We start from the raw sequence: 21702 nt of genomic DNA on the forward strand, positions 1-21702 counted from the left end.
TACTTTCTGATGGCAATGATATATCTCTAAGTTATAATTAAAATTAAAACATTTATTTCATGATATTTTTATTGAAATGAGAGGTACTGAAAGAAACTATACAGAATTCTATACAAATGTCCAACTAGTGGCTCAAACAACTAAGTATTCTGTCTCAATTTTGTTGATTTCTATATATTTAGTACCAGCAGTAATGCCAGAATGGACCAGGATGATGTGGACAAATTGGTAAATCTGTTTATTGGGATTAGCTGTGTATTAAAGCACTACAGTACTGACGTTTTTTCAGTTACCACAATGTTTTACACAAAAGGTTTAAGTAAATGCTCAGACAGGCATGTTGGAAAGTAATTCCTTGCAGAAGTTTCTAATCAAATGATGTAATTTGGCAATAAGGTGGATGAAAAGGAATGAAAACTTCTCTTCTAAAAAATGGAAAAACAATACAACGCTTTGTTAGATGGCTTGTGTTTGTAGCCTTTAGAATGCGAGCTCTGATTAGCTTATTATACGGCATTATTCTCCCGTAATGCCCACGGGTCGATTACGGGCCTGCTAAACTAAAGCAAAAAGCCATATAATAAACAACTTATTAACCTCGAACATTCAGTCCATAAGGAAAAATCTCAAGCCACGGCCTTGCCGTATTGACTTTGCTATTAGGGAGTTTAAGAAGCTACGACGACGACGCCGAGGAAAACGTCGATTAAAAAATGAATTTATATGTTACCTACGAATCTCGTGATACTCTTAAGTCATTTACTTTGTTTATGACTGTCAAAAGTATCACGAAACTGAATCTGGGACACAGAGATAAATTTGAAATAGAAATTTCAAACCTTAGCTGTTGTGGTTTACGTTGTTCAGACAACGCGGAATTTGGCCATTTCACGTTCTTGTTTTGCAGGGGACGGCAAAGAAATGTACCAAGAATCATAACGCGCGTGCACAGTCATTGTTCTGCTCATTAAACCTTTTGTTTAGCGACGTTGCCGTTGCCGTCGTGGCTTTCTTAAACTCTCTATTGCTCGGTTAATGCGGCATGGTCCCGGTTTGAGATTTTCCCGTAAAGACCTCACTCTCGGTTAATTAGTGGTAAATATTACCATCCGAGTGCGAAATTCATCCAATGTGACTGACTGATCACATGTGATGAGTTTTTAGAATCATTTAATACAAGTGAAAACTTAAGTATGAACTCTGCCTAGTAAAATATCAGTTGTTTTAGTTTCACAGTACTTGTTCATGATTCTTATATCAACATCTGATCAACAGGCTTTGGATGAAGAGTTCACAAAGGCTGCCCTGGTTAGAAAAGGTAAATGTCATAATATTTATTTATTTCTTAATGTATTAATTTAGTCAGTAAGTCAGTCAGTCAGTCAGTCAGTCAGTCAGTCAGTAAATCAGTCAGTCAGTCTTTCAGTTACTGATTTATTAAGGTTAGGCTGCGTTAAAAGGCAACAAAATAAGCAATATATTGCAAAATTACTATTTATGTTGTGGTGCACATAAAGTAAAAACACCAAAAGCAGCCTCCACGAAGCATTTTCATTGGTTATTTTTAAGGTGGCTCCCTAGGGTAATTACGAACACCCTCCCTATAGAGCGCGAGTTAGAAAAGGAAACTTAGTTAATTTCTCTTAAAGTTTTACCCGAAGAGATTTACCAGTATGGGTACTGTTAAAATAAGGCTTATGTTTTGGTTGTCAACTTTTGGATTAACGCCGTTACCATGGCAACATCTAATCTAATGACAGGCAGATGTATTCCTCATTTTGACCTAAACTCCTTAATATTTATACTTTCCTTTGGTGAAATTGTTTCATACTTCTCCACATCATGGAAACGATACTGCCTGACACTTTGAATTGGTAAAAAGTCAAGGTTGTTCAGACGGTTTTTCCAATAATCTGTAATTTGTCATTATTCTAAATATATTAGATTAGCTCTGAGAGATTTTCACAAAAATAGGGTATTTTATTGGAATTGTTTGTGGTTAGAACTGAGCCAAATTAAAGAAAAATTCACCCAAGGGAACGCGAGAAAATTAGCATTTATTTGGTCACGCTGACGTCAAAAAAATCAGGAAAACACGCGTGGTGTCACGCGTGGTTATTTATTTAAGTGCGCGCTCATGAATGAATGAAGGACGGACTTGATTGAGATTGTGCTGTACGGCATGCGCAACGGCGTGTGCGGCCTCTACGAGTCTTAACAAAAATGGCTTCGTTCACCAAAACCAGGGAATTTATTCTATTCTACCACATAGGCTTGATTAATGACGAGGATTTCTTTCTCCTGCATCCATTTTACATCTGCGAGACCTATGTAGATTTGCCTCTCAGGCTTAATTTCAACCACAAAACAAAATAATACTGATAAACAGCTCGATTACAGCAGGATCAGGGTGTTTGTACAACGTGATCAGCAAGAAAAAAAGTTTGATCCTAATAAAATACATTTTGAACAGCAAAAAACAGTTATAGCTCAGCTCAGTACATACGGAGCTCGTCATCTGCGACTGTTCGGCCCGGTACAAATACGACTGTCGCTCACGGTAGATGGTTAAATCGAAATGACAAAGAAACATTTATTTTGGACGGAATTTTATGATTCCATACTTTATCTTCGAACTAGGCTGTTTAAACAGTGAAAAAAGCGTTAAAATGAGGAGTAAACAGCTGGCTTACACGAGGGAAAAGCAAGGCCGGAAAGTCGTACTGGAACGCGCGTCATGACGTCAATGGAATTGATCTTTACTATTTGCCGCCTTTCTTGTCCCTAATTTATAATTGCTCATCAGGCATTTTGGATGATGGTATCAAAGAAGTAAATTATTCAAAGTGAAAGCATGATGTTCGGACTCCAAAAGGTAGTCGTTGGTCACATGATTTAAAGGAAAATGCATATTTCATTACGCACATCAGTACTGCTATCATAATTAGAATCTACCCTGGTACACATGTTATACGACCCCAGTTTTGTTTCTCCTCTGTGGTCGTTGTAAAGGGGTTACATTTTATGCTTTTTAATAACAGTAACAGTAATAGTGATTTAAATTGACTCACTTCTTTGTTGTTTTAGGTGCTGACAAGCAGTTAGTAGATGGCCTACACCAAGGTCTTACAACAGGTATTTTTACATCAAAGTAAATGTGGAAAAATGAACTGAACAAAATGGCACCAATAGAAAATGAATGGTACTGCAGGGCAGGAAAACAATGAAATCCTGTTGCTCAGTGGGCCAGTACATTTCAGTTTTCAGTTGCCCCCACTAAAATATTAATTGTCCAATAAGTCTGCTTTGTTCATTCCTTATCAACTAAAGGCCGCCGCACACTAGCCGATTTTTTGTCGGCCGACAAAAAATCGGCTAGTGTGCAGCGGCCTTAACAAGACTGCTGAGGCTAATTTCACTTGCCCACCGGACTATCAATCTTCCATTTTCACTAGCCCAAGAGCAAAATTTACTTGCCCTGGGCAATCGCAAGTGGTGTTTTTTTTCCTGCCTTGTACTGAAGCTATCAGCAAGGCTACCTAAAGCAGCTTTCTCCAAAGATAAACGCACTTGGGATTGTTTTAAAGGTATAACGTTTCCAGCAATTTGCAAACTCAACCCAGGAAACACCAAACATAAACTCTTTGATAGGCTGCCCTCCCTCTCCTTTTCCAATGCTGTAGCAACACAAAACAATTCCATGTGGGTAATTTTGCAGTAAGCTCAACATTTAAAGGGGTGGAGCAGAGCAAAACTAATTACTTTTTAAATACATAAATTGTCTCTAGCTGTAGAAAGGAGTGGAACTAGTATGGGCACAATGAAGCATTTTGAATTCCAGTATACAGAGATCAACTCAACAGGCCGTTAATTACATGTTAAGACAGGAATAGAACTTAAGTGGACGGTTTGGAGGGCACTGAAATAGAGCTTTGCAAATATTTCAAAATGAAGCCCTCGACCCATTTCTGACCTGCATGGAATTTGGCCACTTCGAAGAAAAATGACCAATCGGAACCAGGGAAGGTGATCTTTTTCGTATACAGACCAGTGTCGTTTAGGAGTCCAGAAAATTTGAAACCAATTGAGAACGAACACAGTTGAATTTGTGAAGCACCGAAACCTCTATGCTGCCTACTCTACGGATCCCATATTTCCTGGCCAACTATGATTCATAATTACACATTATACACAGTATTTTAACTTGAAAGAGCCAAAGAAAAGACACTTAACCTTTTAACGTTCTTGATCCATTTACGAGGATGGTTCCCCTTATTCTCAATAAGCGTCTTCATTGGATACTTTTCTTTAAAGTTGCTAGGATCAAGTAGTCAACAGACACAACAAATAAGAACAAAGGCACTCACCTTTTATAATTTATTATCTTCTAGGCAAGAGGAACCGTAAAGGAAAAAGTTGGAAGAAAAACCTTGAAGAGGATTAATCTTTTTCTCTGACAATTCAGTTCTGGGAACTGTAAATCATTCATCCAACTGACTTTGTCTCGTAATTGTACTAACGAAAGGCCTTGCGGAGGATGCAATTAAGGTGGCTACGACTGCATGGTCAAACAAGATTGATAATCATATCTTCCTTCGAATAGCTAAATAATGTCGAAATGCTCTTTTCCCGTTCCCGTTCCTGACAAATGTAGATCGATTTTTACTTTTTTCAGGTGTGATTTAACATGAAATTGGATTTTTTCACAGTACTGAGAAAAGCGTTAAGTCAGTGATTTATATTAAAACACTAATATTACTGGTTTACTTAAAATCGAATATAAATAGGGCTTATTTTACAACTCCTGGCAAATGTTTTTTAAGAGCAGTGCCAATGAGGGATATTGGCTGTTATCGCATTATTCAGCTTGTACTCAATAGTGTTTGTAAGTAAGAGCATTGCACATTCTGAAGAATTTCACACTACCACGGTCTCTGTAAATTTCTCTATTTTGTTATAATAAAGCTTCCCACAATGCCACCTTATTTTAGTGTTGTATTTCCCCAAACTCTTTTCACATAATCAGTATTTAAGGTGGCTCCCTATAGTTTTACGATGGCACGCGCACTGAGGACGAAAAGTCGAGTAATCCGCGCGCGCTGAAAGGAGAACGTCAGTGTTTTTGGATATTTTATGAAGTCAACATGAGCACAAAAAGCAAAACTGACAGTGAATATTTTCTTTTGGTATCAAACATGTGGGACGGCATGGCAATCATTTACTCTTCAGCTGTAAAGCATGTCTTGTCCCCCTCTCCGCCGAAAAGTAGTGCTTTTCCATAGTGAGTCACCCTCCTCCATGTGGACTCGAAATCTCCTATTACAGAATTTTTTTGTTAGAACTTTCAAATTTTAGCTTCAAATTTCGTACTTGAAACCACCAGAGATTGGTGCACCTCCGGTTGGTGTCCAGTGTAATTAACACATGCGGACTTACAGTTAACTGCAAATAGCCTGTTCCAGGCGTTTGGTTAGTGAGGAACGGCGGAATGAAAACATGAGAAATATTCGTTGGTGTTTTATTAATCGACCATCGAGCGGGGGAGCCGCGAATTAATCTAGAACCCAGATCTTCCAAGACCAAGCAGAAGGGAGATTTCACTTCTCAGGGTCAAACAGAGTGAAATCTGGGTATGAGATTAGCCGCGAGCCACTCGAGTTTAATTCTATCATGAAATCTGATTGGCCAACAGAAAACAAAAGTTGCTATGTCACAGAACCGTTTTCTGGCTCGAGTTCGCTGACGTTATTTTTCGGTGTAGACAAGCGACAGGCGGAAATACGTCTGCATTCGCAGGCTGTAGAGCACTTTAAAATAATAAACACTGTAGGCTTCCCAAATACCGGAAGGGGGTGCAGTATTCCTTGGAATCATTGGCAGGCGCGTGCCGTCCAGTTCTCTAAATCCTGACCCCATTTCAGACCAATAAATGTCACTTTTCATACCCTTTTCTAGGCTTGACCTCTAAAATGCTGTTTTCAAATATGCATGACCGTTCAGTGTATTCTGCGAGGCAAATCGCGCTTTATCGTGGTATTAAAATTGATTCCTCTCGTTTTTGTTTGAAGATGATAAACTCGACAAAAAGAGACATAAATTTCAAGTAATGTCTATATTATGGTTTATTTAAAATTAAGCCATACTTTTGCGGACCAAACCGGCGAAATCATTCTACCCATTTTCAAACCAAAACGGTTCACAAGCCATAGCCTTCAAAAAGGCGGCACATACCTTATATAGGGTAGAAACCCCTCTCCCCACGCCCTGAATTAGCTTCTTCTCAGTAACAACAGCTGGAAAGTAAGGAACGCATCTTTAGTAATCAACGAATTAACAGTACGCAAAAACATCTCGATCGAGATGGCGAAAAGTCTCAAGTATGTACAGTGAAACCTGTATTAAGCGGACCCCATATTAAGCGGACACAGTCTATTAAATGGACACCTGCTCAAGTCCCACCTTTTTTTCTTACATTTACTCCAAAATAAACGTGCATTCAGCGGACACCTCAGTTAAGCGGACACGGACACCAATATTAACCCATTTTGTTGCACAAAACCTGTAATAAGCAGACACTTCAAGGGCTTTTTAATTCTGAAAGCCCAGCTCAGACTCCGTCAACATTGTTCACCGATGTCATATTAAAGCTAAGCAGATTATTCCAGATTGATGCATTGAATGACTGGACATTGTGCTACCGGCAGTCCTTGATCTTACAATATGTTACAATATGTTACAAACGGGTTAATATTATTGCACAATATATTTGAATCTGCTTAGAGCGAACAACCCATATCAAGAGGACATTAGCGAGGGTCCAAAGGGTGTCCGCTTAATACAAGTTTCACCTGTATTAACGTACACCAAGCAAGTAAAGACCAGCAAGCAAGTTAAGTACACCAGGCAAGTAAAGTACACCGAGCAAGTACGGTAAGCCAAGCAAGGAAAGTACATCAAGCAAGTAAAGTACACCAAGCAAGTAAAGTACACCAAGCAAGTAAAGTACACCAAGCAATTGAAGTAAATCAAGCAAGTAAAGTACATCAAGCAAGTAAAGTAAATCAAGCAAGTAGAGTAAATCAAGCAAGTAAAGTACCTCAAGGAAGTAAAGTACATCAAGGAAGTAAAGTACACCAAGCAATTAAAGTAAATCAAGCAAGTAAAGTACATCAAGCAAGTAAAGTACATCAAGCAAGTAAAGTACATCAAGCAAGTAAAGTACACCAAGCAAGTAAAGTACATCAAGCAGGTAAAGTACACCAAGCAATTAATGTACATCAAGCAAGTAAAGTACACCAAGCAAATAAACTACATTAAGGAATTAAGGTACATCAAGCAAGTAAAGTACACCAAGCAATTAAAGTACATCAAGCAATTAAAGTACACAAAGCAAGTAAAGTACACAAAGTAATTAAAGTACACCAGGCACGTAAAGTACACCAAGCAAGTAAAGTACATCAAGCGAGTAGTGTACACCAAGCAAGTAAAGTACACCAAGCAATTAAAGTAAATCAAGCAAGTAAAGTACATCAAGCAAGTAAAGTACACCAAGCAAGTAAAGTACATCAAGCAAGTAAAGTACATCAAGCAAGTTAAGTACATCAAGCAAGTAAAGTACACCAAGCAAGTAAAGTACATCAAGCAGGTAAAGTACACCAAGCAATTAAAGTACATCAAGCAAGTAAAGTACACCAAGCAAGTAAAGTACATTAAGGAATTAAGGTACATCAGGCAAGTAAAGTACACCAAGCAATTAAAGTACATCAAGCAATTAAAGTACACAAAGCAAGTAAAGTACATCAAGCAAGTAAAGTACACCAGGCAATTAAAGTACATCAAGCAAGTAAAGTACACCAAGCATGTAAAGTACACCAAGCATTTAAACTTAAGTTCCAGAGAATCGACCCAACGTTGGGTCAAACTCACGCTGCGCGTGAGCCGGTCTAGGCTACTTTTTCAGCCATAAAATGAAGTGGGGCTCTATTTTGGCCTAGAAGCTCGAAACTGAGCGTGCGATCCCTTTGCGTCTGTCAATTTTACCGAAAACCAAGCCCATTACGAGTTAGGTAAGAGTCCCTGGGACTGGAAAATTTCCCTCAAGTTGCTGAAAATCGACCGCTGAGACCGCCTTACGCGCATCGTGATCTTGTCCAACTTTGGCCCGATCTGCCGGAACTTCGGGGATATTTTCCAGTCCCAGGGACTCTAAACTAACTCGTGATGGCCTTGGTTTACAGTGAAAGGCAGAAAGGAAAAATATTTAAAGGCTCAGTTTCGAGCTTCTACGCCGAAATATAGCCCCACTTCATGTTAAGACTGATAGAGTAGCCGAGACCGCCTCACGCGCATCGTGATTTTGACCAACTTTGGCTTGATTTGCCTGTACTTGGGAGATATTTTCCAGTCTCAGGGACTCTAAACTAACTCGTGATGGTCTTGGTTTTCAGTGAAATGGACAGAGGAAAAATATTTGAACGCTCCGTTTCGAGCTTCTAGAGCGAACTATAGCCCCTTTTTATTTTAACACTGATAGAGTAGCAAGACCGCCCTACGCGAATCTTGATTTTGAGCAAATTTGGCTCCATTTGCCGGAACTTGGGAGATATTTTCCAGTCCGAGGGACTTTAAACTAACTGGTGATGGCCTTGGTTTTCAGTGAAATGGACAGAGGAAAAATATTTGAACGCTCGGTTTTGAGCTTCTAAATCAATATAGCCCCACTTTATTTTAAGACTTATAGAGTAGCCGAGACCGCCTTGCGCGCATCGTGATTTTGACCAAATTTGGCTCGATTTGGCGGAACTTAAGGAATATTTTCCAGTCTCAGGGACTCTAACCTAAGTGGCGATGTCCTTGGTTTTCAGTGAAATGGACAGAGGAAAAATATTTGAACGCTTGGTTTCGAGCTTCTAGGCCGAAATATAGCGCCACTTCATTTTAAAACTGATAGAGTAGCCGAGATCGGCTTACGCGCATCGTGATTTTGACTAACTTTGGCTCGATTTGCGGGAACTTGGGGGATATTTCCAATCCCAGGAGCTCTAAACTAACTGGTGATGGCCTTGGTTTTCAGTCAAATGGAGACAGGAAAAATTATTGAACGCTCGGTTTTGAACTTGTAGGCCGAAATATAGCCCCACATCATTTTCAGAATGATAGAGTAGCCAAAACCACCTTCCGTGCATAGTGATTTTGATCAATTGTGGCTCGATTTCCCGGAACTTGGAGGATATTTTCCAGTCCCGGGAACTCTTAACTAACTCCTGATGGTCTTGGTCTGCAGAGAAATGGACACAGATAAAACGTTCGCACGATCGGTTTCGAGGTTTTCGGCCGAAAAATAGCGCCACTTCATTTCAAGACTGATAGAGTAGCCGAGACCGCCTTCTACGCATCGTGATCTTGACCAAGTTTGCCTCGATTTGGCGGAACTTGGGGGATATTTTCCAGTCCCGCGGACCCTAAACTAACCCCTCATGGCCTTGGTTTGCAGAGAAATGGACACATGTAAAACTATCGCACGCTCGGTTTCGAGCTTTTAGGCCGAAATATAGCCCTACTTCATTTTAAGACTAAAAGAGTAGCCGAGACCTCCTAACGCGCATTAAGATTTTGACCAACTTTGGCTCGATTTGCCGGAACTTGGGGGATATTGTTCACTCCCGGATTTTCTAAAGTAACTCCTGATGCCTTTGGTTTGCAGAGAAATAGACACATGTAAAACGATCGCTCGCTCGGTTTCGAGCTTTTAGGCCGAAATATAGCCCCACTTCGTTTTAAGCCTGGAAGAGTAGACAAAACCGCCTTGCGCGCATCGTGATCTTGACCACTTTTGGCTTGCTTTCCCGGAACTTGTGGGATATTTTCCATTCCCGGAGACTCTAACCTAACTACTGATGGCCTTGGTTTGCAGAGAAATGGACACAGGTAAGAGGATCGCACTCTCGAACTCGAGCTTTTAGGCCAAAATATAGCCCCACTTCATTTTAAGCCTGAAAGAGTAGCCGAGACCGCCTTACGTGCATCCTGATCTTGACCAACTTTGACTTGATTTTCTGGAACATGCGGGGTATTTTCCAGTCCCGGGGACTCAAAACTAACTCCTGATGGCTTTGGTTTGCAGAGAAATGGACACAGGTAAAACGAACGCACGCTCGGTTTCCAGCTTTTACTCAGAAATATAGCCCCACTTCATTTTAACACTGAAAGAGTAGCCGAGACCACCTTACACGCATTGTGACTTTGACCAAATTTGGCTCGATTTCCAAAAACTTGGGGGATATTTTCCAGTCCCAAGGACTCTATACTAACTCCTGATGGGCTTGGTTTGCAGAGAAATGGACACAAGTAAAACGATCCCTTGCTTGATTACGAACTTTTAGGCCGAAATATGGCCCCACCTAATTTTAAGACCGAAAGAGTAGCCGAGACCGCCTTGCGCGGATCGTGACCTTGACCAAGTTTGGCTCGATTTCCTGGAACTTGGGGGATATTTTCCAGTCCCGGAGACTCTAAACTAACTCCTGATGGCCTTGGTTTGCAGAGGGATGGACACAGGTAAAAAGATCACACGCTCGGTTTCGAGGTTTTAGGGCGAAATATAGCCCCACTTTATTTTAAGACTAAAAGAGTAACCCAGACCAACTTTGGCTCGCTTTCCTTTCGATTTGCTAGATTTCGGCCTAAAAGCTCGAGACCGAGCAAAGATCGTTTTACCTGTGTCCATTTCTGTGCAAACCAAGGCAATCAAGAGTTAGTTTAGAGTCCCTGGGTTTGGAAAATATCCCCCAAGTTCCGGCCAATCGAGCCAAAGTTGGTCAAGATTACGATGCGCGCAAGGCGTTCTCCGCTACTCTTTCAGTCTTAAAATAAAGTGGGGCTATATTTGCGCCTAAAAGCTCGAAACCGAGCATGCGATCATTTTAGCTGTGTCTATTTCTCTGCAAACCAAGGCCATCAAGAGTTCGTTTAGAATCCCCGGGACTGGAAAATATTCCCCAAGTTTCGGCAAATTGAGCAAAAGCCGACACCGCCTTAAGCGCATCGTGATTTTGAAAATCTTTGGCTCGATTTGACGGAACTTGGGTGATATTTTCCAGTCTGAGGGACTCTAAACTAACTCGTGATGGCCTTGGTTTTTAGTGAAATGGACAGAGGAAAAATATTTGAACGCTCGGTTTGGAGCTTCTAGGCCAAAATATAGCCCCACTTCACTTTAAGAGTGAGAGAAGGTAGCCGAGACCGCCTTACGCGCAGGGCGATTTTTACCAACTTTCGGTCGATTTCCAGGAACTTGCGTTATATTTTCGAGTCCTGGGGAATCTAAACTAACTCGTGATGGCCTTGGTTTTCAGTGAAGTGGACAGAGGAAAAATAGTTGAACGCTCTGTTTGGCTCGGTTTCGGGCTTCTAGGCCGAAATATAGCTCCACTTCACTTTAAGAGTGAGAAAAGGTAGCCGAGACCGCCTAACGCGCACGGCGATTTTCACCAACTTTGGGCCGATTTTAAGGAATTAGCGAGATGTTTTCCAGTCCCAGGGATTCTAAAGTAACAGGTGATGGCCTCGGTTTTCAGTGAAATAAACAGAGGAAAAATATTTGAACGCTCGGTTTCGAGCTTCAAGGCCAAAATATAGCCCCACTTCACTTTAAGAGTGAGAGAAGGTAGGCGAGACCGCCTTACGCGCAGGGCGATTTTTACCAGCTTTGGGTCGATTTGCAAGAACTTGCGTTATATTTTCCAGTCCTGGGGAGTCTAAACTAACGCGTAATGGCCTTGGTTTTCAGTGAATTGGCCAGAGGAAAAATAGTTGAACGCTCGGTTTAGGGCTTTTAGGCCGAAATATAGCCCCAGTTCACTTTAAGAGTGAGAAAAGGTAGCCGAGACCGCCTTACGCCTAGGGCGATTTTAAGCAACTTTGGATCGATTTCCAGGAACTTGCGGGATATTTTCCTGTCCCGGGAGTTCTAAACTAACACGTGATGGGCTAGGTTTTCAGTAAAATGGACAGAGGTAAAATATTTGAACGCTCGGTTTAGGAGCTTCAACGCCGAAATATAGCCCGACTTTACTTTAAGGGTAAGAAAAATTTCCCCAGTGCTGGGGACTCTAAACTAACTCCTGATAGCCTTGGTTCTCAGTGAAATGGACAGAGGAAAAATATTTCAACGCGCGGTTTCGAGCTTCTAGGCCGAAATATAGTCCCACTTCACTTTAAAGAAAAGGTAGCCGAGACCGCCTTACGCCTAGGGCGATTTTAAGCGAACTTTGGATCGATTTCCAGGAACTTGCGGGATATTTTCCTGTCCCGGGAGTTCTAAACTAACACGCGATGGGCTAGGTTTTCAGTAAAATGGACAGAGGTAAAATATTTGAACGCTCGGTTTAGGAGCTTCAACGCCGAAATATAGCCCGACTTTACTTTAAGGGTAAGAAAAATTTCCCCAGTGCTGGGGACTCTAAACTAACTCCTGATAGTTTAGTGTAGCTATATTTCGGCCTAGAAGATCGAAACCGAGCGCTCAAATATTGTTTCTCTGTCAATTTCTCTAATAACCAAGGCCATCAAGAGTTAGCTTAGAGACCCCGGGACTGGAAAATATTCCGTAACTTCCTGGAAATCGACCCAAAGTTGGTGAAAATCGCCCTGCTCGTAAGGCGATCTCGCCTACCTTTTCTCACTCTTAAAGTGAAGTGGGGCTATATTTCGGCCTAGAAGCTCGTAACCGAGCGTTCAAATATTTTTCCTCTGTCAATTTCACTGACAAGCAAGGCAATCACGAGCTAGTTTAGTTTCCCCGAGACTGGAAAATATCCCCGAAATTCTTGGAAATCGACCCAAAGTTGGTGAAAATCGCCCTCCACGTAAGGCGGTCTCGGCAGCCTTTTCTCACTCTTGATATGAAGTGGGGCTATATTTCGGCCTAGAAGCTTGAAACCGAGCCTCCTCCTCCTCCTCCTCCTCTGTCTATTTTACTGAAACCAAGGCCATCATTGATTTTCACCAGCTTTGTGTGGACTTCCAGGAACTTGCAGGATGTTTTCCAGTCCCGGGAACTCCAAGCTAACTCGTGACGGGCATGGTTTTAAGTGAAAAACCAACTTTGAGTCGATTTCCAGGAACTTGCGTTATATTTTTCAGTCCTGGGGACTCTAAACTAACTCGTGATGTACTTTGTTTTCAGTGAAATGGACAGAGGAAGAATATTTGAACGCTCGGTTTCGAGCTTCTAGGCTGAAATATAGCCTCACTTCATTTTGAGACTGATAGAGTAGCAGAGACCGCCTAACGCCCTTGGTGATTTTGAGCAACTTTGGCCCGATTTTCCGGAACTTGGGGGATATTTTCAGTTCTACGGCTTCTAAACTAACTCTTGATGGCCTTGGTTTTCATTAAAATGCACACAGGTAATACGATCGCACGCTTGCTTTTGAGCTTTTAGGCCGAAAAATAGCCCCACTTCATTTTAAGACTGAAAGAGCAGCCAAGAACGCCTTACGCGCATCGTCGTCTTGACCAACTTTGGCTGCATTTCCTGCAACTTGGGGGATATTTTTCAGTCGCGGGAACTCTAAACTAACTCCTGATGGCCTTGGTTTGCAGAGAAATGGACACATGTAAAACGATCGCACACTCGGTTTCGAGCTTTTAGGCCAAAATATAGCCCCACTTCATTTTAAGAGTGTAAGAGTAGCCGAGACCGTCTTACGCGCATCGTGACCTTGACCAACTTTGGCTCCATTTCCCGGAACTTGAAGGATATTTTTCAGTCCCAGGGAGTGTAAACTAACTCCTGTTTCCCTTGGTTTGCAGAGAAATGGACACAGGTAAAGCGGTCGCACGCTTGGTTTCGAGCTTTGAGGTCGAAATATAGCCCCACTTCATTTTAAGACTAATAGAGTAGCCGAGACCGCCTTGTGCGCGTCGTGATCTTAACAATCTTTGGCTTGCTTTCCCGGAATTCATGGGATATGTTCCAGTCCCGGGTCCCTAAAGTAACTCCTGATGGCCGTGGTTTCCAGAGAAATAGACACAGGTAAAACGATCGCACGCTCAGTTTCGAGCTTTTAGGCCGTAATATAGCCCCACTTCATTTTAAGACTGAAAGAGTAGCCGAGACCGCCTTGCGCACATCCCGATCTTGAGCAACCTTGGCTCGATTTCCTTTCGATTTGCTATATTTCGGCATAAAAGCTCGAAACCGAGGAAAGATCGTTTTACCTCTGTCCATTTCTCTGCAAATTAAACCAAGGCCATCAAGAGTTAATTTAGAGTCCCTGGGTTTAAAAAATATCCTTCAAGTTTCGGGAAATCGAGCCTAAGTTGGTCAAAATGACGACGCGCGTAAGGCGATCTCGGCTACTCTTGCAGTCTTAAATAAAGTGAGGCTTTATGTCGGGCTAAAAGCTCGAAACCGAGCATGCGATCCTTTTGCCTGTGTCCATTTCTCTGCTAACCAAGGCCATCAGGACTTAGTTTAGAGTCCCTGGGACTAGAAAATATCCCCCAATTTCCGGAAAAACGAGCCAAAGTTGGTCAAGATCACGACGCGCATAAGGCGGTCTGGGCAACTCCTTAAGGCTTAAAATAAAGTGGGGCTATATTTCGGCCGTAAAGCTCAAAACCGAGCGTGCCATCGTTTTACCTGTGTCCATTTCTCTGCAAACCAAGGCTATCAGGAGTTAGTTTACAGTCCCCGGGACTGGGAGATATTTTCCAAACTAACTCCTGATGGCCTTGGTTTGCAGAGAAATGGACACAGGTAAAATGCTCGCACGCTCGGTTTCAAGCTTTTAGGCCGAAATATAACCCAACTTTATTTTAAGACTGAAAGAATAGGCGAGACCGCTTTGCGCGCATCGTGATCTTGACCAACTTTGGCTTAATTTCCAGGAACTTGGGGGATATGTTCCAGTCCCGTAGACTCTAAGCTAACTCCTGATGGCCTTGGTTTGAAGAGAAATGAACACAGGTAAGAGTATCGGGGGCTCGAATTCGAGCATTTAGTCCAAAATATAGCCCAACTTCATTTTAAGCCTGAAAGAGTAGCCGAGACCGCCTTACGTGCATCGTGATCTTGACCAACTTTGGCTTGATTTTCCGGAACTTAGGGAATATTTTCCAGTCCCGGGTATTCTAAACTAACTCCTGATGGCCTTGCTTTGCAGAGAAATGGACACAGGTAAAACGATCGCACGCTCGGTTTTAAGCTTTTAGGTGGAAGTATAGCACAAGTTCATTTTAAGACTGAAAGAGTAGCCTAGACCGCCTTACGATCATTGTGATCTTGACCAACTTTGGCTCGATTTCCCGGAACTTCGGGGATATTTTCCAATCCCGGGAACTCTAAACTAACTCCTGATGGCCTTGGTTTCCAGAGTAATGGACACAGGTAAATTAATCGCACGCTTGGTTTCGAGCTTGTAGGCCAAAATATAGCCCCACTTCATTTTAAGACTGAAAGAGTAGCTGAGACCGCCTTACGCGCATCGTGATCTTGACCAACTTCGGCTCGATTTCCCGGAACTTGGGGATTATTTTCCAGTCCCAGGAACTCTAAACTAACTCCTGATGGCCTTAGTTTGCAGAGAAATGGACACAGGGAAAACCATCGCACGCTCGGTTTCAAAGCTTAAGCCGAAATATAGCCCCACTTCATTTTTAGACTAAAACAGTAGCCAAGACCGCCTTGCGCGCATCGTGATCTTGACCAAATTTGGCTGGATTTCCCGTAAATTGGGGGTTATTTTCCAGTTTCGGGGACTCTAATTTTTTGATGGCCTTGGTTCACTGAGAAATGGACACATGTAAGACAATCGCACGCTCGGTTTCGAGCTTTTAGGCCGAAATATAGCCCTAAGAGTAGCCGAGACCGCCTTGCGCACATCGCGATCTTAAGCAACATCTGCTCGATTTCCTTTCGATTTGCTATATTTCGGCCTGAAAGCTCAAAACTGAGCAAAGATCGTTTTACCTGTGTCCATTTCTCTGCAAACCAAGACCATCAGGAGTTAGTTTAGAGTCCCCGGGACTGGAATAGATCTCCGAAGTTCCGGGAAATCGAGTCAAAGTTGGTCAAGATCACGATGCGCTTTAGGCGGTCTCGGCTACTGTTTGAGGCTTAAAAGGAAGTGGGGCTATATTTGGGCCTTGAAGCTCGAAACCGAGCGTTCAAATTTTTTTCTGGTCATTTCACCGGAAACCAAGGCCACATCGATTTAGTTCAGGGTCCCTGGGAGTGGAGAATATCCTTCAAGTTACTGGAACTCCACCCAAAGTTGGTCAAAATTACGCTTTGCATAATCGGTTTGGGCTGCTTTTTAGTCTTAAAATGTAATGGGGCTATATTTCGGCTTAAAAGCTCGAAAACGAGCGTTAAATTATTTTTATTTCTGTCCACTTCAACGAAAACCAAGGCCGTCACGAGTTAGTTTAGAGTTCCTGGGACTGGAAAATATCACCCAAGTTGATGGAAATCGGCCCAAAATTGGTAAAAATCACGCTGCGCGTAAGGCGGTTTTGGCTACTTTTTCAGTCTTTAAATGAAGTGGGGCTTTATTTCGGCCTAGAAGCTCGAAGTCGAGCGTTCAAATATTTTTCCTTTTTTCTTTTTACCGAAAACCAAGGCAATCACGAGTTAGTTTAGAGTCCCCGGGACTGAAAATATCCCCCAACTTGCTCGAAATCGAGCCAAAGTTGGGCAAAATCACGTTGCACGTAAGGCGGTGTCGGGTACTTTTTCAGTCTTAAAATGAAGTGGGCTATATTTTGTCCTAGAAGCTTGAAACCGAGCGTTTAATTAGTTTTCCTTTGTCCATTTCACTAAAAACCAAGGCCATTACGAGTTAGCTTAGGGTCTCTGGGACTGAAAAATATCCCCCAAGCTGCTGGACATGGACCCAAAGTTGGTTAAAATCACGCTGCGCGTAAAGCGGTCCTGGCTACTGTTTCAGTCTTAAAATAAAGTGGGGCTATATTTCCGCCTAGACGCTCGAAAGCGAGCGTGCCATCGTTTTACCTCTCTCCATTTCACCGAAAACCAAGGCCATCACGTGTTAGTTTAGAGTCCCCAGGACGGGAAAATATCCCTAAGATGCTGGAAATCGACTCAAAGTTGGTCAAAATCACGCTACGCGTAAGGCGGTCTGGGCTACTTTTTAAGTCTGAAAATAAAGTGGGGCTATATTTCGGGACTAGAAGCTCGAAACCGAGCGTGGAACTGTTTTTGCGTTATGTTTGGCAAAATGCACCAAACTTGGAAAAATGCGCCACACTTGGAAAACTGCGCCACGCTTCCAAAATTGTGCCACACTTGGAAAAATGTGGCACACTTAAAAAAATGCGGTTCAGTTGGTAAATGCGGCAACCTTGGAAAAATGCTCTACACTTGGAAAAATATGCCACACTTGGAAAAAAGCGCCACACTTGGAAAACTGCGCCACACTTAGAAAAATGCGCCACACTTGAAAAAATGTGCCACACTTGGAAAACTGGGCAACACTTGAAAAAATGCGGCACAGTTGGAAAAATGCGCCACACTTGGAAAACTGCGCCACACTTAGAAAAATGCGCAACCCTTTCAAAAAATGTGCCACACTTGGAAAACTGGGCAATACTTGTAAACAAATGCAAAACAGTTGGTAATATGCGCAGCACTTGGAAAATTGCTCAACGTTTGTTAAAATGCACCACACTTGGAAAAATGCGCCACGCTTGGAAAATTGCGCAATTTTTGGAAAAATGCGCGACAATTGGAAAACTGCGCAATTTTTGGAAAAATGCGCCAGACTTGGAAAAATGTGCGACACTTAGAAAAATGGGCAACACTCGGAAAATGTGCCACACTTGAAAAAATGCGACACAGTTGGTAAAATGAAGCAACCTTGGAAAAATGCGCTAGACTTAGAAAAATGTGCCCAACTTGAAAAAATGCATCACACTTGGAAAACTACGCCACACTTAGAAAAATGCGCTAAAGTTGCCATAATGTGCCAAACTTGGAAAGTTGAGTAACACTTGGAAACATGTGCTACACTTCAAAAAACGCGGCAAAGTTGTCAAAATGCGCAACCTTAAAAAAAAAATTGGCCACACTTGGCAAAATGCGCCGCACTTGCAAAAATGCCACCAAGCAATTAAAGTACATCAAGCAAGTTAAGTACACCAAGCGAGTAAAGTACACCAAGCAATTAAAGTACATGAAGTAAGTAAAGTGCATCAAGCAAGTAAAGGACACCAAGCAAGTAAGGTACATCAGGCAAGTAAAGTACACCAAGCAAGTAAAGGACACCAAGCAAGTCAAGTACATCAAGCAAGTAAAGCACACCAAGCAAGAAAAGTATACCAAGCAAGTAAAGTATATCAAGCAAGTAAAGTACACCAAGCAAGTAAAGTACATGAAGTAAGTAAAGTGCATCAAACAAGTAAAGGACACCAAGCAAGTGAGGTACATCAGGCAAGTAAAGTACATCAAGCAAGTAAAGTACACCAAGCAAGTAAAGTACATCAAGCAAGTAAAGTACACCAAGAAAGTAAAGGACACCAAGCAAGTAAAGGACACCAAGCAAGTAAAGTATATCAAGCAAGTAAAGTAAATCAAGAAAGTAAAGGTCACCAAGCAAGCAGAGTAGATCAAGCGAGTTAAGTATACGAAGTAAGTAAAGTACAGGAAGCTGGTACAGTAACTGGGGACATAATATGTTGCTGTACACCAAGTACTCACTATTACATGTAACTATACGCGGATGCATATATGGTATTCTGCCATGAATTATATACCATTGCTGGGGATGTTTTGGGCTTGCTGAGATGACCGCAGTCCCCTGGGAGGTCGTTAGCGATGACCAGTAGTCCCGTCCAATCATTATGACTAGAGTGTCGCCGAGAGCGGGCTACGTGCAGCGCGATTTTGACCAACTTTGGGTCGATTTCCGGGAACTTGGGCGATATTTTTTCAGCCCTAGGGACTCTAAACTAATTCAAGAAGACTTTGATAGTAGTATAGTAAACGGCGGTACTAGGACATTATGCAAAAAAGCGGCCTTCTTACTTCCCTAGAAACCAAAAAATACCTTCGCCGGGCCTCAACTCGAAAAATGTATTTTCAGGCCTCTAAGAGTATGTTCCGTCCTAAGCCCTCTCATGAGGAAATTTCATGTCTCCCAACCCTCTAGAAATCAAACAATTCTTCTGCTAGAAACACTGTGCGGAATCGGCTCATTACCAAAAAATACTCTTGCCACCCCTCTAGAAATCATAAAAATCGATAAAATTGATAACCATTATCTGAATATTGTCAAATATGTTCCACTGTCAGCCAAGTCATATATCCAACTTCCGAAAGAGTTGAGAAACCCAACAAAACGCCTGATCAATGTGAAAAATAAGGACAATCGGAATGTTTCAGATGGTGTCATATCAGGTATTTGAATCCACAAGAGATTCATCCGGAGAGAATCAAGAAATCAGACAGATCACTTATTAATAAGTTAGATTATTCTAATGTTGAATTTCCGGTTAAAGTCACTAGTTTCAATAAAATTGAGAAACAGAACAGTATCAGAATTAATGTTTTCGGTTATGAAAATAAACAAGCATATCCAATGTATGTTTCCAAAGAACGATTTGATGATCATTTGAATCTTCTATTAATAACCAATGAGGACAAACAACACTATTTGTTGATCAAAGACTTTGATAGGTTCATGTACAATCAAACCAAACATGAGCATAGAAAACACTCTTGTATGTACTGTCTACAGTGTTTGTCATCTGAAGATCTTCTTAGTAAACACAAGACTGAGTGTATTGTTATTAACGGTGAACAAGCAATAAAAATGCCTGAGAAGGGTGAGAAAATTAAGTTTCAAAATCACAGCCTACAGTTACAAGCACCATTTGTGATTTATGCTGATTTCGAAGCAGTTACAGAAAAAGTAGATTCTTGTAAACCAAATGATAATGATTCATATACTGAAGCTTATCAAAAACATACTGATTGTGGATTCAGTTATAAAGTCGTCTGCTGTTATGATGATAAGTATTTCAAACCAGCTCAAATTTACCGAGGTGAAAATGCGGTTTGCAAATTCATGGAAAAAATAATAGATGAAGTGAAATGCTGCAGAAATACTATCAAATACAAGTTCAATAAACCAATCAAGATGACTCCTGCTGACGAAGAGACTTTCAAACAAGCAACAGAGTGCCACATTTGTGGCAAGAAGTATAACAACAAGGACAAAAGAGTCAGAGATCATTGTCACGTGACAGGTAAATACAGAGGGTCTGCTCATGAAGCTTGCAACCTCAATTTTCAACTAACAGATAAGATACCAGTCATATTTCATAATCTTAGAGGTTATGACAGCCATTTTATAACGCAGCAGATTGGTCAAATAGCTAAGAATAACACCTATACCAATAAGAAAGGTGAGGAGCAAGAAATGAAGATTAATTGCATCCCGAATAGTATGGAGAAATATATGGCATTCATGTTAGGCCACAATTTGGTATTTATTGATAGTTTCCAGTTCATGAGTTTGGATAAACTAGTCGATAATCTGCCCAAGGAATCATTAAAATACACATCTGAAGTTTTCCAAGGAAAAGCACTTGAATTGATGTCAAAGAAAGGTGTTTATCCATACGACTATATGGACTCATTTGAAAAGTTCAATGAAACCAAGCTACCAACAAAAGATTAATTCTACAGTATTCTAAATGATGAACATATCTCTGATGATGACTATAAACATGCCAAGCGTGTTTGGAAAGGATTTGAGCTCAAGAATATGGGTGAGTATCATGATCTATATTTGATGTCAGATATTCTGTTACTCGCTGATGTATTTGAAAATTTCAGGAAACCATGCCTTGAATACTATAAGCTCGATCCAGCTCATTATTTCACGAGTCCAGGTTTATCTCGGGATGCCATGCTTAAGATGACAAATATTGAACTTGAATTAATGAGTGATATTGATATGTTTCAATTTATTGAGAAGGGTATGCGTGGAGGAACAAGCTATATCGCCAACAAATTTGGTGGGGCTAATAACAAGTACATGAAATCATATGACAAGACCAAACCGTCAAAGTACATCACTTATCTTGATGCTAATAACCTATATGGTTGGGCTATGAGTCAGTATCTTCTAATTGGTAAATTCAGATGGATGACAGACAAGCAGGCCAATAAAGTAGATCTCAGTAAATACACAGATGATGGCAAAACAGGATTGATTTTATAAGTGGAACTGGTATACCCTCATGAATTGCATGATCTACACAACGATTTTCTTCTTGCTCCTGAACAGGTAAAAGTCACCGAAAATATGCTTTCAGAATATTGCCGGCAAATAAAAGACAAATTTAATATCTCAATAGGGCAGGTTCATAAATTGATCCCCACATTAAGCAACAAACAAAAATATGTTCTCCACTATAGGAATCTACAATTGTATCTCTCCTTGGGATTAAAGCTGACCAAAATCCATCGTGTTTTAAAATTCAATCAATCACCCTGGTTGAAGAGCTACATTGATTTCAACTCACAGAAAACAACTAATGCTAAAAACTCGTTTGAAAAAGACTTCTTCAAACCGATGAATAATGCAGTGTTTGGTAAGACAGTGGAGAATGTTCGTAAGTGAGTTGATGTGAAGCTTGTTACTTGTTAAGCCAACTTATGTTTCATCC

General features: G+C 41.3%; 1 protein-coding gene and 1 long non-coding RNA gene across 3 annotated transcripts; both read left to right on the plus strand.

Annotated features, from left to right (window-relative positions):
* The first annotated feature begins 80 nt into the window (after positions 1–80).
* Positions 81–6895, plus strand: LOC145465489 (uncharacterized). Of its 2 annotated transcripts, XR_014041617.1 has the most exons (4): positions 187–228; positions 1276–1318; positions 3088–3135; positions 4392–6895. It is a non-coding gene; the product is annotated as an uncharacterized LOC145465489 (long non-coding RNA). The 2 variants fall into 2 exon arrangements; XR_014041616.1 differs by having other exon boundaries at positions 81–1318.
* Positions 6361–20708, plus strand: LOC145465121 (uncharacterized). The gene is made up of 3 exons (XM_081448895.1): positions 6361–6377; positions 6781–6930; positions 19409–20708. The coding sequence occupies exons 1-3, from the start codon at positions 6361–6363 to the stop codon at positions 20706–20708; spliced, it is 1467 nt and encodes a 488-aa protein (XP_081305021.1).
* The last annotated feature ends 994 nt before the right edge of the window (positions 20709–21702 follow it).

The sequence above is a fragment of the Orbicella franksi genome, chromosome 13 (assembly GCF_964199315.1).
Source record: "Orbicella franksi chromosome 13, jaOrbFran1.1, whole genome shotgun sequence".
Lineage (NCBI taxonomy): Eukaryota > Metazoa > Cnidaria > Anthozoa > Scleractinia > Merulinidae > Orbicella > Orbicella franksi.